Here is a 17,906-nt window from a genome sequence, read left to right on the forward strand (position 1 = left end):
GCTGGTACTAGGGACGATTGGTGGCAGTCACACACCAGCTCGCTCGCTCACTCACACATACACAAGCTCCATAGATTCGTACAGGTGTAAAAACACTTGTCGACTCCCTCTGCCACACGCACACACAGTCAGTCACAAACAAACAAGGGCACACACAGCGTGTATGTACACCACTCCACACTCATAAACTACACTAAACTCTTACGTGTTCTTTTAATCAAATAAGTTGTATATTGTTGAAGGTAAATGAATAACCCAGGCTGACATGGGAGGGAGTACCATTAGCATAGCTTTGAAAGCTCCACATCTAAACAGCTTAATAATGACCGACTATTTCAGTCCATAGAAACGCCCAGGAAAACCTCCACACCCCTGATCTTATCTCCTCTATTTTCCCCCTAATTTCCCATCACCAGAGCAGCCACTGGATCTTATATCAGACATCATGCCTGGGGACCTTACATCTTTCAAAGATACATGTATTATAAGTAGGGATTGATGTAGAAGTTATTCAAAATATTAATGAAATATTGTCTAACACATGAAGCTGCCAGTTGAGGCAAATCAAGTAGTTTTGCAAAAAATAATCACATTAACTTTTGGATCCAAATGTCTTTAACTGACTGGTCTTTGAAGAGGGCATAATCAAAAGCGCGTTCAAAGCAATTCCAGGAAAGCCTGTGAATTCCCGTTGTCATGGCTTCTGACTGGAATTAACTCAGCTCTCTCCTTAGGGTCAAACAGCCTGGCTTGAATCCCCAAATCCAAAAGACAAACATCACACCTGCTGGTTATATGCCACTTTCCCAAGCAAATGAATCTGTCCTTGTTGGCTAATATGGTGAATGAATCGAGGACTATAGATATGAATGATTTGAGAAACATGTATTACCATGTCGTGTGTCTGAAAGAAACAGCACGCTAAGAATCGTCAGTTATTTATTTCCATTGACCATTATTGGAATAAGGCAAATTGAAGGAACATAAGTCTTTGGGAGTCGTTTCCTTTTGTTATTCAACGTGTTGGTCAGTTTGAGAGTCCACCCAAAATGCTTTCTATTGGATCTCCCCTGGCCTCGCATGACAAGCTGGAATGGGCAGTGCCATGGGCCTGTGAGTAACAGCTGAACACTTGTAAAGAAGACTGGGGTCTGGACTGGCCACGGGGCTTGCGCTTTGAAAGCACAATACGTCTTCAAGCCACTCCGGGAGAGGGAGCCAGCAACAACAACACAATCAGCGCAGCCAAGGAGACCGGAGAAAAACTTTCCCCCAAATTCCCAACTTAGAGAGGGGGAGAAAAGAAGGGGAGAAGCGCCAAACAAAAGCATTCTTAGCTTTCAGCAAAACAATAACTTTGGGGAAATCATTTACTTCAAATACAAATTCAATGAGATAGGCGTAACGGAACGCGTCTCCAGCAAGAATCCGCTACTTTTATTCAACATTCTGATTCTGAATACTTAAAACCACGGATTGAGTGCTGCAGCAACACTGAATGAAACAAAGTTTCGTAAAAAACAGAATGGAAACGAAAATGCGAATCACGTGGGCACTTCTTCCACTTGGTAAGTGTCTATTCTTTGTATTTTCTTTATTTTATTTCACTTGATCAAAGTTGGTTTTATTTTTGGGGACCCACAAGACCCCATCACCACCTTTCCTTTATTTGAGCAATTGAAGACATTCAATGAGAGAAGTTAACATAGGATGAGATCACATTTGGTATCATAATTTATCAATTCATAATAAAAGAAAAACAACTAAATAAAACAATGTTGATTATGATAGGTGTCTGTGTTTCTCCTCAGCAACAGGTGCGCACATCAATAGCCTACAGTTAATGGTGCACGGAAGTTTGTAGCCTAATCTGTAAATCAAAATGGAATGGAATTCCCATTAAAAATGAAATCGTTTTCGTTATATTCCGTCTATATGATTGACATATTTTCGTTTTTTTCCGTCATCGGTGCTAAAAGAACATGTTGCTTGGAAGTAATAAAAAAATAGAATTCCTATTAAACCATTATCTTATTAGCCCTCTATCCCACCAATACTAGTGCGAGTCTATACCAGCTGCGCGCTTTCACAACATGCTGCTCTAATTTCGGTATCGACGAGTGAGTGAGGGGGAGTTGCACTGTAAGTGCGAGGCAGAGACTGGCACCTGAGGGAGTGGCACCGGGGAGTCAGGGCCAGGGCCGCGCAGCTGAAACATCTGCCCCCTCTTCACGCCCGGGTCCTCTACTCTCACACTGTGCTCAAGAGCCGGGAGGCCGGGAGGGAGACAACGGGACCGCATAATGAAGTGCCCCCGTGACCCGCTCGAGACGACCCTCATGCCTAATGGTGTTATTCTTTAATTACGCGCAGGTCGCACCTGCCTCTTTCCACTGTAAATTAATGAAAAGTAGAGACTTTTGTTTTTTTGTCGCCGAGCAAAAACAGACTGGATGTTCACGGTCAGCCCTTTTTCCAAAACTTTTTTAGACCACATAATGAGTTAGGCCTAAAACTAACTTGACAAGCATTATTGCCAAGCATATAGGCACTAATAAAAAAAATGTCCTCCTTGGATACAAATCAACCTCCATTACCATTTGATAGAACGCGAACCATTCATTTATGATGTATAATACAACATTTTCAATCTGCAAACTAACCATAGTGCTATTAAAAGAAAATGTAAAATATCCCAGACCAGACCATATCCTTCCAGAGCCTACCCCACACACACCACTTCCCAGTCCTTTTCATCCTCTATTTGGGGTCATGAAGGTCATGTCATGTGTTTTCCTAAAAGGTAAACCCAGCCAGGATCTTTGTTATGATCGGGATGCGGCTTGGCAGCCATGGCTATCCTCCCTAGGCCTAGCCTATGGGAGAGCGCTAGTGGAGAACAATAGATAGGAAAACACCTTTAACAACATCCCTGTTCCTAAGGAAGGTGTGGCACCAGATTCCCATCCTGAGAGGAGACGGCCATGAGCTCCCTCCGTCTCCTCACGCGCACACACAACCTGGTTCACTCAAATGCAAGGACAGGGAGACGGAGTCCTCACTCCTTCACTCCACTGGAAATTCACCTCATAAAAGTGTGGGGAAACAGGACAATAAACAGGCTGTGCGTCTGAAATGACACTCCATTACCTCTATAGGGCACTACTTTTTGACCTGAGCCCTATGGGCCGTCCAAAAGTAGTGCATTGTAATGTGGCCAGGGTCCATTACAGCTCTGGTCAAAAGTAGTGCACTATAAAGGGTGGGTGCCATTTCAGAGGCAGCCAGGGGATTTAGATCCACTATTGACATTCAGGGGATTGGGGTTTTAACAGCAGTTTTGGGGAACAGTACAGGAGAGGGAGGCTTCCAGTTCCTCGAGGGAGTAAGTGTAGTAAAGCCTTGTGTTTCATCAATGTTTGATGTGGATGATAAAGCACCACCACACCCTCCACCTCTATCTTCACCCCAGAGCAGCCTACACTCCTACATGTCCAGGCCAGGTGGACATTAATCAGGCCAGTGGCTGGCACCATGCATCACAGACCTTCACTCAGCTCCGCTCCTCCGGTCTACCGCCTCCCTGCTTCATCTCTCTCTCTCTCATATCACACATGGGGAACACACACATGTACAAGGTCTCTCCCTCCCACTTTCACTCTCTCCTCACACTCCTTTCTCTGCCATGGCTGGCAACTCCCTTCTACTTTGCCTCTAAGAAAACAGAGAGCGGATGTTTCTTAATAAGAGCCAAGCAAACAAAACGTGTGTGTGTGTGTGTGTGTGTGTGTGTGTGTGTGTGTGTGTGTGTGTGTGTGTGTGTGTGTGTGTGTGTGTGTGTGTGTGTGTCAAAGAGTTGGCCTTAAGTGAAGTGTCGGTGACCACTATATCACTCCAACCTCCTCCATGATGTCAACTGCTCCACACTGTTGTCTACCAACATTCCTTGCCTAATGTATTTACTGGCAATAGATTAATAGCATACTGCATTGCTTAGTTTAGCTCAAAGCCAGCCAACACACAGGACTAAAGACAATAGACGGGTCGTTCCACAAAATGAGTTCCTTTGGTATTTTAAGTAGTAAAAACCTGTTATATTAAAATAGAACTTCCGGAAGATTTGCATACTTTTTACCCAGTAGTTCTGAAAGTAGCGCACAAGAGCCAAAATGGGTCCCCGAAAATGGTATACTACATCATTTATGTGCCTCATTGGATAACGCTGGGCAGGCCTGGGCCAGCCTTATTTCACTGTGCAACTTGTGAACTGGCCAATCTTGCAGCACTCAAAATGGTGCCACACAGCTTCCAGAAGCTTTCAATCTAGGGATTTCATGGCTAATTGAGATATAACAGTAATTCTGCTAATAGATTATGCATGCGTGAACTACACATTGGCACATCCAGCCCAAGGCGGGAGGTTTAATAAAAATACTTAGGTAGTCGACAAAGTTCCGGATGTCTCTTTAAATGTAGTGCCTATTAATATAGACCACATGGAACATTCAATGAATTTGATTTTTATTATGAATAAAGACTTGCTAAAGTGCTCTGTACACCCTCTGTGACTTCTAGGAAGATTTTAACCCACTTAACCCCAACATTTCTCCAAGCTTGGTAAGACTTTATTTGAATAGTCCATCTGTAACATTTCAACTATCTACTAACCCTTAACCCCTATCCTAACCCTTATTCTAATGCTAACCCTCACCTTAACAAGCAGTTGCAAACCAACAGATGGTTTGCTGATAGTATGACCATCTGTAGAGAATCTACAAATGGACTATCCAAATAAAGTATGACCCCAAGTTTTCAACATGATTGTAAAGCGCTAGCTATTTTGTTGCTTTGATAAAGTCATTCCTGAGGAGTATTATTTATTCATGTGATTAGTGATTCATTTTAAGGGGGGGAAAAAACCTGTCCCTCATTTTAAGGTCAACCTTGTTACGTGAACTAAACTCTCGTTTTAATATGGTGAAACTATTTATTCCTTTGTAAATATTTTCGAAATAAACATTTGTAAAAATATTAGTGTATAAGCAGGTGAACTGGTTCTACTCTTTTTGGACATTTTCTAGTGGAAAACTTAGCGTGTCGAGCATAACATGTCTACCCTGTTACCCGTAGATAGATAGGCTAGAATTGTTTTAACAACCCTGTCACGGGGATTTATGGCTGATTTATGACTAAATCGTCAACCCTGTTAATTTATTTGGCACTCAGTAGGCACTTATTATATATATTTATTTATTTAATCTCTTGATTAAAACTTTTATTAAGTTGCTGTTCATGACGGAATGTTAGATTAGGTGAAATCAAACTCTTTTTCATTCACTAAGTTACACTACCCAAAAGGGAGTAATTTCTTGGAACGACCCAGACCTCCATAGACTAAAGTCCTGTAGAAGTGCTGGACCATATGTGCACACCACAGCTCAACATAGACACAAACACACCCATCACCCTGGCATCACAGCACTAGAAATGTGGTTGTGTTTGGGTGTGTGAACCCACGCCGTGTGGAAACTAATAATCTTCATCATGTCAGTTATGCTGTGTAGTCACAGACAGTTAAATAAAGGTTAAACAAAATAAAAAATATGATTTACACCATCAGACAGAGACCAACACCCTTTTTCCACCCTCACTCTCCTCTACCCACCTCCCCTATTCCCCATTCCCGCTTTCTCCCTTTAATTCATACAGTGATTTTACATTCACAGCCCCTCTCCTTAACGGAGGAGCCTATTGGATAAGTACTGTGTAAAGACGGCCTCCCTCCTCCTTTTCTCTTCCCTTCATCTCCCTTCCCTCCCCCAGTTCCAATTCTGAATTACCCCTCTCAATGGGACACCCAGGAAGGCGGGGGACTACTGGGCTCCTAAAAAGCCTGGGCCGCAGCAGGGGGCCGGGGTTGAGGGAGTAACCCCCTCCTGGCAGAGCCGAACGCGGGGCAAGCCAGGCTTTTGTGTGGGCCGTCACCCACTTAACAGGGTGGCTTTGTGCGTCCGGGGCTGGGGAGGGATAGCTACATTTATTTATTTACTCTCCTGCCTCTGGCAGCGCATGGTGGACGTTCACGCTCAGACGTACATAAATCTGGCCTTATTATGGGATGGCCTGGCTGGCACACATACAGGGACAGAGATGAATACACACACAGCTAGACAGGATCACATACCCATGCCAGTACACAAGTGGACCGGCAGACACACAGCATAAAGAAAGGCTCCATTTATTTTTAAGATGTCCACTGATGGTGCCCAGGCTGGTCGCCATAAGCCTCTGCTCCCCTCCCTCTACCAGTAGTAGTCTGTGTGGGGCCTGGGGCCCGGAGGTTATTTTTACAATATGGCTGGCAGGAAGGCAGGACAATTCAACAAGTCTCCACCCTCCAGGCCGATTGTCATTCTGCTTTAACTGTGTACGGATGGAGGCTCTCACACGAAACAGGACTGTGCTTGACGCCCGCCGGGACCCAACAACAGGACCCCTGTGGGGAGGGCAGGGGAGAGGGAGACACCCCTCTGACCCCATTACTGACTCGTTAGTCACAGTGGGACAGGCCAAGCCGTAACACTGTCACAGGCATGAGTTAGGAACACAAACACTGGGGAAGTTGGAGAACTCAACCCTATGGTAAATGGTATTTAGAGGCCTTATCATCATCTTGTTGCATTTCCATCTTAAAGATCTGGAAGTAACTGACTGTATTTTACTAGGTTTCTGTCTGTGTCTCTGTTAGTCTTGAGTCAGAGCAGGGTGTGTGTAGAGTGTTTCATGCTCTCTGTGTTTCAGTCATGCACACATGTGAAGGACGTCACGCTGCTTGCTTAGCGTGTACCACTTCTTCCTGATTCGGCTCACACCGAGGCTCGAACCCACGACCTCTGCCTTGCTAGCACACATGACCAACCTCCTGAAGTGTCTTACCAGTCGGCGCCATGCAAAAAGCTAGGTATTTGTGGCGCAAGTGGAGAAACCTCAGGCTGAGGAGGGAGTTTCACACATTTACATTTTAGTCATTTAGCAGACGCTCTTAACCAGAGCGAGTGTTTACTTTTATTCGTACTGGTCCCCCATGGGATTCAAACCCACAACCCTGGCGTTGCAAGCGCCATGCTCTACCAACTGAGCCACACATCCCCATGTGCTACACACCCACACAGTGAGAGAGCAAAGAAGCCCATATCTTATTGCATAACAGAGTCAACAGGGAGGACCCTGGGGTCGGTTCTCACACCCTCTGACTACCGTCTGGCCCTGAGAGGGTCCGGGACACCGGGTCGCACCCCGTGGGAGAGAGACAGGCCACTGTAGTAGCAGACCCAACCGGACGTAACCGGACCCAATGACCTAGCGATCCATCTTAATAATAGACTGCTGGAGGAAGAGGCTAATAAGACCTGGCTGCAGGTCAGTCTGTGTTGGCCCAGTTATGCTGTGTAGTCACAGACAGACATCCAATACTCATGACGATAGTAATGTAATCCTACTGTGGTATACAGGAACCTGCTCTGGTGTGCTCTATGAGTTACAACAATGAGGCTTCATTCCCGATTCACTACTAAGCATCATGGCTAGGGGTTAGGAATGTCTCTGGTAATAACAGCCCCAGCTAAATAGTGTCAGGATCAGGGGTGCTGCTGTCACCTGTTAAGAAACAGACACCCGGGTGACAGATGAGGTCAAAGAGGGTCACCCCAAAAATATGACACCACAGCTAGAGGAGGTAGAGGAGGGGAGATAGTGGAGCAGACAGATAGAGACACACGTCTCACAACAACACAGAGTCTCAGAGGCAGAACACTGCGTGGAAATCACAGGAGCAGTTCACCAGTCCCAGTCCCACGGAATATCTGCATGATCAGTACAGATGTTTAGAACAGTCTACTCCCAAGACATTGCATAGTGTATGTCCCAAATGATCTGTATCACTCCTGATTTACACATTTTCAAAAGCTGTCAAAAAATGTAGCAAAGAAATACTGACTGTAAAACACATTTTTTCATTGTCATTCAGTCCTGCTGGGGTACTTCCACCTGTTAGACTACAATGTTGAAGCAGCCTCCTTTCTCGAGCTACCCAGCCTGGTCTCATTGACTAGACGTAACATAGGAAATATAAATCCGGGACACTGAAATTAGTCTGATATGTTACATGTGGTATGGTTACATAAGAGAGAAGGTTACTTAAGGCAAAAATGAGCGGAGGGTGGTTGGTCGTTTTAGCATTTTAGCAAATGTTCAACTACTTACTACTTTTTAGCTACTTTGCAACCACTTAACATGTGCGTTAACCCTGTCCTAACCCTTTTATCTAACTTTTATCCTAACCTTAACCCTTTAACTTAAATTCATAACATATTGTACGTTTTGCAAATTCGTAACATTTATGATTCATAATTCGTAACATATCAAAATTAATGGATTGTCTTGTATTTATGTAAACATTAATACGAAATGCTCTGAGACCAGGTTGAGCCACACGGGGGCATTACCAATGCTGAAGCAACCTCCTTTCACTAGCTACCAGGGGACATTACCAGGAGTGTAAACAAACAGGCTGGGCCCGGGGGGGAGGATTCAGAGTTTCCCCCTCCTACAGAGCTGTCTGTGTCTCTGGCTTCTCTCCTCATAGTGACTACTAAGCTGCTTAATGGAGCCTGATAACAATTGGCGTGTCTGCAGTTTAGGATGGCAGCCACAGTTTAGGCTGCCTGTCAAAGAGGAGAGATGGAGACAACAATGTTTTACCTCTCCCCTCCACCACCCCTCTAAAACAGACTCTTATCAGACACTGATAAGAGGCTGTTTTAGACAATGTCCTCATTGCCCCCGACAACCACTATTAATCACCATGACAACCCACCATGTCGGGATTTACATCTTTACATCCTGGGTGAGCATCTTTTTAACGGGCTGGTCAACAGGAGGGGCCCTACTCAATAACACACATACAATACAATGACTATTAGAGTGTGAAAATATGTATTGATATGGAGATTGACAATCTGGTTGGAATGTTGTAAGGGTGATTCAAGTAGTATAGAAACCTTGTTATGAGGTTGGATTGAATAGAGTTGATTAGAGCCCCCACATCTCTTTATTCTACAGTGCACATGTGGAGTGGGAGGTGAGAGTGTTCGTGTGGTTTATGTGTGGGTGTGTATGTACAGTTTGTCCACTACATGTATTGTAGGCCTGTGTTTGTGCATGTAACCTTGGGAGGAATTTCAAATTATTGAGCACTGTTTAAAAAACAATGTCTTCCTGTGTGTATGAATTTAGGGCTGCACAATATTTGCAAAAAAAATCTAATTGTGATTTTTTTTAACCAAATATTGCGATTTGACTTGCAATATACAGGTAACTGCCAAAATAAAGGAAACACCTAAATGAAGTGTCTTAATAGGGCGTTGGGCCATCACCAACCAGAACAGCTTCAATGTGCCTTGGCATAGATTCTACAAGTGTCTGGAACTCTATTGGAGGGATGCGACACCATTCTTCCACGAGACATTTCATCACTTTGTGTTCTGTTGGTGGTGGAAAACACTCTCAGGCGGCACTCCAGAATCTCCCATAACTGTTTAATTGGGTTGAGATCTGGTGATTGAGACACACACACACACACACACACACACACACACACACACACACACACACACACACACACACAAAACCCCCGATGCTCCTTTGAGACCCCTCTTCCAAAGTCACAGATCTCTTCTAACCATGGTAGCCAAAATAATGGGCAACTAGCCATTTTTATACATCACCCCAAATACTGTCTATTATATTGACAAGATATTCAAGTTACCGCTCTAACAATGGAAATACATGTTCCCAAAGATAAAAGGCAGGCAGGAGGAGATGAGATCAGATGGGACCATTCTAGCTAATGAGAGGGCAGATAAACAGGCCATAGAGATATATAAAGGACTAATCTAATCTTTGTATCTGTGCAATTCTAGCGTCTGTGACAGCATGGGCAGCGCTATTGAGGCAATCTCCATTTTAAAGTATTCAACGTCTTCATTGGCTGATTCCTCCCAACTCATAGGAATCCCCATCCAGTTGACTACTTTAAAATGGTGGAACCTTCGATGGCAATGTCCATGCTAAAACAGGTTATATCCATGATGAGTCCTCCATCTACAGTGCATTTGGAAAGTGTTCAGATCCCTTGACCTTTTCCACCTTTTGTTACATTACAGCCTTATTCGAAAATTGATAAAATATTTTTTTCCCCCTCATACATCTACACACAATACCCCATAATGACAAAGCAAAGACAGGTTTTTAGATTTTTTTTACAAAAAATTATAAAAATGTTTTGTTGTTGAAATATTACATTTACATAAGTATTCATACCCTTTACTCAGTACTTTGTTGAAGCATCTTTGGCAGCGATTACAGCCTCGAGTCTTCTTGGATATGACGCTACAAGCTTGGCACACCTGTATTTGGGGAGTTTCTCCCATTCTTCTCTGCAGATCCTCTCAAGCTCTGTCAGGTTAGACGAGGAGTGTCGCTGCACAGCTATTTTCAGGTCTCTCCAGAGATGTTTGATCAGGTTCAAGTCAGGGCTCTGGCTGGGTCACTCAAGGTCATTCAGGGACTTGTCCCGAAGCCACTCCTGCGTTGTCTTAGCTGCGTACTTAGGGTCGTTGTCCTGTTGCAAGGTGAACATTTGCCCCAGTCTGAGGTCCTGAGCGCTCTGGAGCAGGTTTTCATCAAGGATCTCTCTGTATGCTCCGTTCATCTTTCCCTCGATCCTGACTAGTCTCCCAGTCCCTGCCACCGCTAAACATCCACACAGCATGATGCTGCCACCACCATGCTTCACCATAGGGATGGTGCCAGGTTTCCTCCGGAAGCGACGCATGGTTTCATCAGACCAGAGAATCTTGTTTATCAGCGTCTGAGAGTCCTTCTGGTGCCTTTTGGCAAACTCCAAGAGGGCTGTCATGTGCATTTTATTGAGGAGTGGCTTCCGTCTGGCCACTCTACCACAAAGGCCTGATTGGTGGAGTGCTGCAGAGATGGTTGTCCTTCTGGAAGGTTCTCCCATCTCCACAGAGGAACTCTAGAGCTCTGTCAGAGTGACCCTTGGGTTCTTGGTCACCTCCCGGACTAAGGCCCCTCTCCCAAATGTTCAGTTTGGCCGGGAGGCCAGCTCTAGTAAGAGTCTTGGTGGTTCCAAACTTCTTCCATTTAAGAATGATGGAGCCCACAGTGTTCTTGGGGACCTTTAATGCTGCAGAAATGTTTTGGTACCCTTCCCCAGATCTGTGCCTTGACACAATCCTCTCTGAGCCCTATGGACAATTCCTTCGACCTCATGGCTTGGTTTTTGCTCTGACATTCACTGTCAAATGTGGGACCTTACATAGAAAGGTGTGTGTCTTTCCAAATCATGTCCAATCAATTGAATTTACCACAGGTGGACTCCAATCAAGTTGTAGAAACATCTCAAGGATGATCAATGGAAAAAGGATACACCTGAGCTCAATTTCGATTCTTATAGCAAAGTATCTGGGGGTTTTTTTGTAATAAATTTGCAACATTACTATAAACCTGTTTTTGCTTTGTCATTATGGGGTATTGTGTGTAGATTGATGTAAAAAAAAATTAAGCAATTTTAGAATAAGGCTCTAACATAACAAAATGTGGAAAAAGGGAAGGAGTCTGAATACTTTCCGAATGCACTGTATTTCTATGACAACAGGCACAACGCCGATATAATCGTTTTTGGGTAAGTTGCCGAAATGCCACATATATCAGTGCATTCATAACAACCTAACCATTATGAAACTTCTATTCGGTCAAATAAGCCTCATGTATCACATTAGCAATTGCATTTCTGTTGACCAAATTCGACACACTCTCATTAACCTCCATAAAAAAATTACTCACGTCGTGGGCTTACTTTCGTGGACAGATTTTGGGTAGAGTAAAACTGCTTTGCCTCTTCCTCTCTGATGACCCTAAGCATGATGGGTTGTTAATTGCTTAATTAACTCAGGAACCACACCTGTGTGGAAGCACCTGCTTTACATATACTTTCTATCTGTCATTTACTCAAGTGTTTCCTTTATTTTGGCAGTTACCTGTAGATGAGAACACTTGGGTGAACTGTTGGAATCCTAGAAATGATTTATATTAAAAAGCAAAAAAGTGTCATTGTTGTATTTTGGAACAATCTGTTGACTGTATTTGACCTAACAGAACAGCATGTAAACTAATAGTGAATCTAAATAGGAGGAGGAACTGTGAATGCTATGGCGGTACGTGTGTGTGGGTTGAAGATCCTATAGAAGCCATTGTTCTAAATCCCTAGGGTCCCAGCCTAAGAACGTGGTCCAGGATTGTTTACGGTGCGCTAGGGCAAGCCCATAGGTTGGGTGTGGTACTTCCTAGGTTATTGTGTGGAGCATCCTGTCCTGTTTACTATAATTAGAGTAACAAAGAGAACGACTACTGTACAGGTGTCTGGAGAGAAGGAAATAAACCACAACAGGTTTACACAGAGTTCACCACAGAGGCTCCTCAATATCTCATCGCTGATATTCTCTTGGAAATACAAAATATGTATAAAACTGTATGCAGCCCACATGAACGATGGACCATGTTCTAGAGACTAGAGATGGCTCAATTTAAATGGAAAAAATGCCAAGTAGATTACATTTAGTTAGGCCTACGTAATATTTGTTTAAGATTAAACCGTTAATTCTGTTTTATATCTGTTCACTCCAGGTTTTCTACTTCACTGTACTCATGCTGATCCAACACAAACACCCTCTATTTCTTCAACTCCCATGGTGCACACCAGCTTCCCAACAGTCACATTCACTATCGTCACCGTGAACAACCCTGTTTCTGATCCAGCCACCAACACCACACAAACTATCAGCGCCACCCATGCAGTAACCACCCCCAGTCTAATCAGTAGGACCGGGACTGCACCAGCCCCGCTTACCGCACTAAGTGGGGCCACGCTGAGCACCTCTACCTCTGGGAGGTCCAGTGGTAATGTGGTGTCCACCACCATGACTGCTGCTGGACTGGACTCCACTAGCTCCTCAGGAATCCCCACCCAGACCACCGCGCAATTCACTAGCTCCTCACGAACCCCCACCCAGACCACCGCGCAATTCACTAGCTCCTCAGGAACTCCCACCCAGACCACCGCGCAATTCACTAGCTCCTCACGAACCCCCACCCAGACCACCGCGCAATTCACTAGCTCCTCAGGAACCCCCACCCAGACCACAGCGCAATTCACTAGCTCCTCACGAACCCCCACCCAGACCACCGCGCAATTCACTAGCTCCTCAGGAACCCCCACCCAGACCACAGCGCAATTCACTAGCTCCTCACGAACCCCCACCCAGACCACCGCGCAATTCACTAGCTCCTCAGGAACCCACACTCAGACCACCCAGCCACCCACTAGCTCCTCAGGAACCCACACTCAGACCTCCCCGCACTCCACTGCAGGTGAGTCTCTACCTCCACCACCATTTCACCTCAAAACACCTATCACTCACCCAGCATAGAGTTTGGCTGTAGTCGAAAAGCTGAAGAGTTCTTATGACATGCACCTCATACATGTTCATATGCAGTCATGTGTGATTACATGATGGAAGTGAAAGAATATTCCACTGACAAAATTGTCCATTCTCTTATTTATGCTTCTTGAAACAGTCACAGAGGTGGATGGGAGACATATTCCAAACCTTACAATCCCATGGTCAAGGTCGTCCTCTCCATCCCAGCAACCTTTCACATCCAGCCCTGTGGGTTCAGGAAGCGGTTTTGCTATCACCACAACCCGTGCACAGGGAGGGATGGTGTTAACAACCACGGCTGAGACTACAACCACGACGACCACTACCACAAGTCCTCCCAAGAGCTTTATGGTAGGACAGAAAGAGTTTTACTTAAAGAGACTTGTCAGCCTGGTTCAAAAAATCACAACACAAATATGACCTTAACTTTGTGATTGTTTCTGCTTTTTACAGTTTGTCATGTCCAAAGGAAATGAAGAGGTAAGGGTTTCTCCTTTCTACTGTCGTCCTAGATTTGCTTACGAGTTTAGGTCTGCGTTTACATTCGGTGTCAAATGACAAATGTAATGACAAATCTTCAGCTGCAGTTAGATCCATCTTAGAGTGCACCGTTAGCTGACAATGATGTGCACACTTCAATGGGGCAGAAGTCAGTGTGTTGTTGTGATTCTGCATGGCCAGATGGCTAGCAACAATGACAAGAAGCTGCCATGTGGGGAATCGCAGGTGGCGCGTTTCAGCTCGTTGTATCTTATTGATACCATGTCTTGAAGTATTTTGACTGATATCATTTCTATTCTAATATGGCAAATATTCACTTGCTAGCAAACCAACAACTGTTCATTGTGCAAATATATTTATGTTTTCAATAAACATTTGGAGAATGTAACATGTTGTTAACAATCTAAGCAAACCGTCTGTTTTGACCCATAAACAACCAACCCGTCTATTCTCAACACAGAACACAGAGCGACACTTCTGTTTCCAAAGCCAGGACAGGAAGTAGTGCATCATGTTATAAAAAAAGATTCTGCAGGCATTGGGTGGAAAAAGTCTTAGTGGGAAACCTTCCTGACATTTTGCTAGATTCCATCTTTCCCACACCTACCTCGCGTTCTCCCTCGCTTTCTGACTATGAACAGCTGCTCTACTTCAGAAAGGCCAAGAATAACTGACACCTCACTGCACGGGAAACGCTGACGTCCCACCTTTGACCTTTTCCTCGACTCACTACAACCAGCATTGTAGAGATGGCTGTAATGATGTCATGGTGAAATTACATCAGCTCAGCAATTGCCAATCTCTTTAGATAGATTGAGATTCACTAAACAAGGCATGTTGATTGTTTTTTGTCCCGTTCATAAACTATGAAAACATTTGGCGCAATCTACTAGAAAAAGTTGAAAACTAATGAAAAGCTTGATGGAGTCTTACAAACGTGTTTGTTTTCTCTCATCAGAATCACGAGAGGAAGGACCTGGAGAAGCTGTGTCGACAGCTGATGTCTCAGATGCATGACGCTAACTGTACTCTGACTGTGAGAGAGAACAACGGACACACTACCTTTGACAGCGTGGTAATTACCGGCAAAGGTATGTAAACTACCCAGTCCCCACTATTCAGACACTTCCAAGGCAATGAAATAGATCACACCTAACGCACCGTTTCCTAATGCTAGTCTTGGTTGTATGAGTTGTGTTTTTAAATACATACTATTTGAGAGGGTTTGAGCCAACTGTTGTCAAGGTCAAGTACCAGAAGTGAACAGGCGTAAATTAAAGTTTCCTCTGATTCTTTTAGTGGACAACGCTGTCGTCCAGCAATACTATGAGGAAATCACCAGAGTAAGTCTAACATTGTGTACATATCTCCCTGAATGTCATCATAAACGGGCTACTGGAGAGCATGGAAAGTTGTATTTGGAGGGAGGCGTGTCAGAGTGGGTCTTTATTTACTTTTTCATCTATTCTGTCAGAAACCAAGTGACAACATGACACTGATTGCCATTTTGGCGTCCTGCGGAGCTCTGCTGGCCATGATTGTAGGCTTCGCCCTCTACGCCGCATACCACCGCAAGTCCTATTGGAAGAACCACCAAGTAAACAATTAGAAAATCAAACCTGAAAATCAAACTACTCTACAATCAATAATGTCTGTCCGTGATATGTCCACATTCTTCCTAAAATACTTACTAATAATAGTTGAGCTATGATTTCGGAGGGTCCTCACCAAAATCTCCCCTTATCTTCTCTCAACAGCAACACCTGACAGAGGAGATGCAGACGGTGGAGAACGGTTACCATGACAACCCCACATTGGAGGTGATGGAGGTGCAGCCGGAGATGCAGGAGAAGAAGGTGGCCCTGAACGGAGACTTCAACGACAGCTGGATTGTTCCCATCGACAACCTGCTCAAAGAGGACATGCCAGATGAGGAGGACACTCACCTGTAGAGGGGGACTGGAACAGACAGGGGTGCTACTATAATCCCTCGACCAACTGACTCTCCCTTCCCTGCACCGTTACAAGGGCCCTGTTTAGTAGAGGGTTCTAGCTCCAAAGGTTTCAGGTAGAAATGTATTCTATATAGAATGTATACAACCTTAAATAATGGGATTTGAGAAATCGCACAATTGTGAGTTCAATGCAATGCATTTCTATTTGAAGCAGACCCAAGGCAACAACACACAGACACCACCTGACAAATCTGAAAAAAATAACACCCAGAGGATGACAGGTTCTGGAAACCCACCGGGCCTAAACGGGTGTCTGAGTCCCATCGCTGTGGCCATGGAAAAGTAACAGGGCATTTGGTGGATACTACACCAATCAACATTGTGCCTAGTTTTAGGAGATATTAAATAAATATTTGGGAAATGTAACTCTCAAGCATACACAATCCCATTTTAAGCACCATTGAGTGTTTAAAGGTACTTGATGTACCTCTACATAGTTATTGATTTAATTGGGAAAACCAAACACTCAAACCACCAATATTTCAGGGTGGAGTTTATGAACTAAAATCTGCATGTTCTTTATGCTGTAATCAATGTAATCGACAAAAGTGCATTGAATTGAGCACCTGTACATAGTATTTTCTTATATTTTCAGAGAAAATGGAAGCTGAAACTTTGTAATACTGTAACACTACTTGCCTTTATGGTTAAATCTCAATAGTATTGATTTAGAGAAAATGACCTCAGGATAAAGTGAAATAATCATCCTGGTGAATGAATTAAACTACTAGTGAATCTCAGCTCTGACGACCTGGCAGTGGCTGCTGTATAGAAGCCATATACTGGTGAAACAACGGGGTCCCTGGAGACACTGCTGGGACAGGAGCTTCTACAGATAAAGGGGAAAAACACTGTAAATAGTCATTTGAAAGTTCTAAAGAATTTTACCTAGAGCCTGTTTCCTGGACATAGATAAAGCCTAGCCTTGGACTTAAGAGCCCTTTCAACTATGCTTTTTAGTCTAGGACTGGGGTTACTCTATCAGGGAAGCTGGACCCTAAAGATACAGTTGAAGTCGGAAGTTTACATACACTTAGGTTGGAGTCATTAAAACTCATTTTTCAACCACTCCACACATTTCTTGTTAACAAACTATAGTTTTGGCAAGTCGGTAAGGACATCTACTTTGTGCATGTGTAACAGTTTAACTTTACACCCGTCCCCTCGCCCCGACCCGGGCGCGTACCAGGGACCCTCTGCACACATCAACAACTGACACCCACGAAGCATCGTTACCCATCGCTCCACAAAAGCCGCGGCCCTTGCAGAGCAAGGGGAACCACTACTTCAAGGTCTCAGAGCAAGTGACGTCACCGATTGAAAGGCTATTAGCGCGCACCACCGCTAACTAGCTAGCCATTTCACATCCGTTACACATGACACAAGTCATTTTTCCAACAATTGTTTAGACAGATTATTTCACTGTATCACAATTCCAGTGGGTCAACATATTGTGGTAATTTGTTAAACACCAGGGATGACTTGTTACATAGGCCTCTGCACATTTTCCTTTTTGTTTGTTACCCTTTTTTGTCAAATCAACTGAATAGAAATGTATTTAAATATCCATTAAATATCCAATATGTGATTATCTGGCAAAACATTCAAATTCATGTATAATTCACATGGACACAATAATTCCCAATCATATTTAAGCTGTAAAATCAACAAAAACAATCCACCACTTATTCTACACATTCCTATGTACTGTTTGTCATTAGTTATTGTGTACAGTCACTCACTCGTATTAGATTTCTTTAACTTTTACACCAAAGTATTTAGCAGTTATTGTATATATTTATGGTTTGTT

At 43.9% G+C, this 17,906-nt stretch overlaps 1 protein-coding gene across 1 annotated transcript; it reads left to right on the forward strand.

Annotated features, from left to right (window-relative positions):
• The first annotated feature begins 1,119 nt into the window (after window positions 1-1,119).
• LOC120049915 (podocalyxin-like) lies at window positions 1,120-17,194 on the forward strand. Its single transcript, XM_038996418.1, has 8 exons — window positions 1,120-1,568; window positions 12,766-13,509; window positions 13,717-13,931; window positions 14,034-14,060; window positions 15,040-15,172; window positions 15,381-15,424; window positions 15,556-15,678; window positions 15,839-17,194. Exons 1-8 carry the CDS (start codon window positions 1,499-1,501, stop codon window positions 16,031-16,033), a joined length of 1,551 nt encoding a protein of 516 aa, XP_038852346.1. The 5' UTR covers window positions 1,120-1,498; the 3' UTR covers window positions 16,034-17,194.
• Window positions 17,195-17,906: the final 712 nt, after the last annotated feature.

Source organism: Salvelinus namaycush, chromosome 6, assembly GCF_016432855.1.
Source record: "Salvelinus namaycush isolate Seneca chromosome 6, SaNama_1.0, whole genome shotgun sequence".
NCBI lineage: Eukaryota > Metazoa > Chordata > Actinopteri > Salmoniformes > Salmonidae > Salvelinus > Salvelinus namaycush.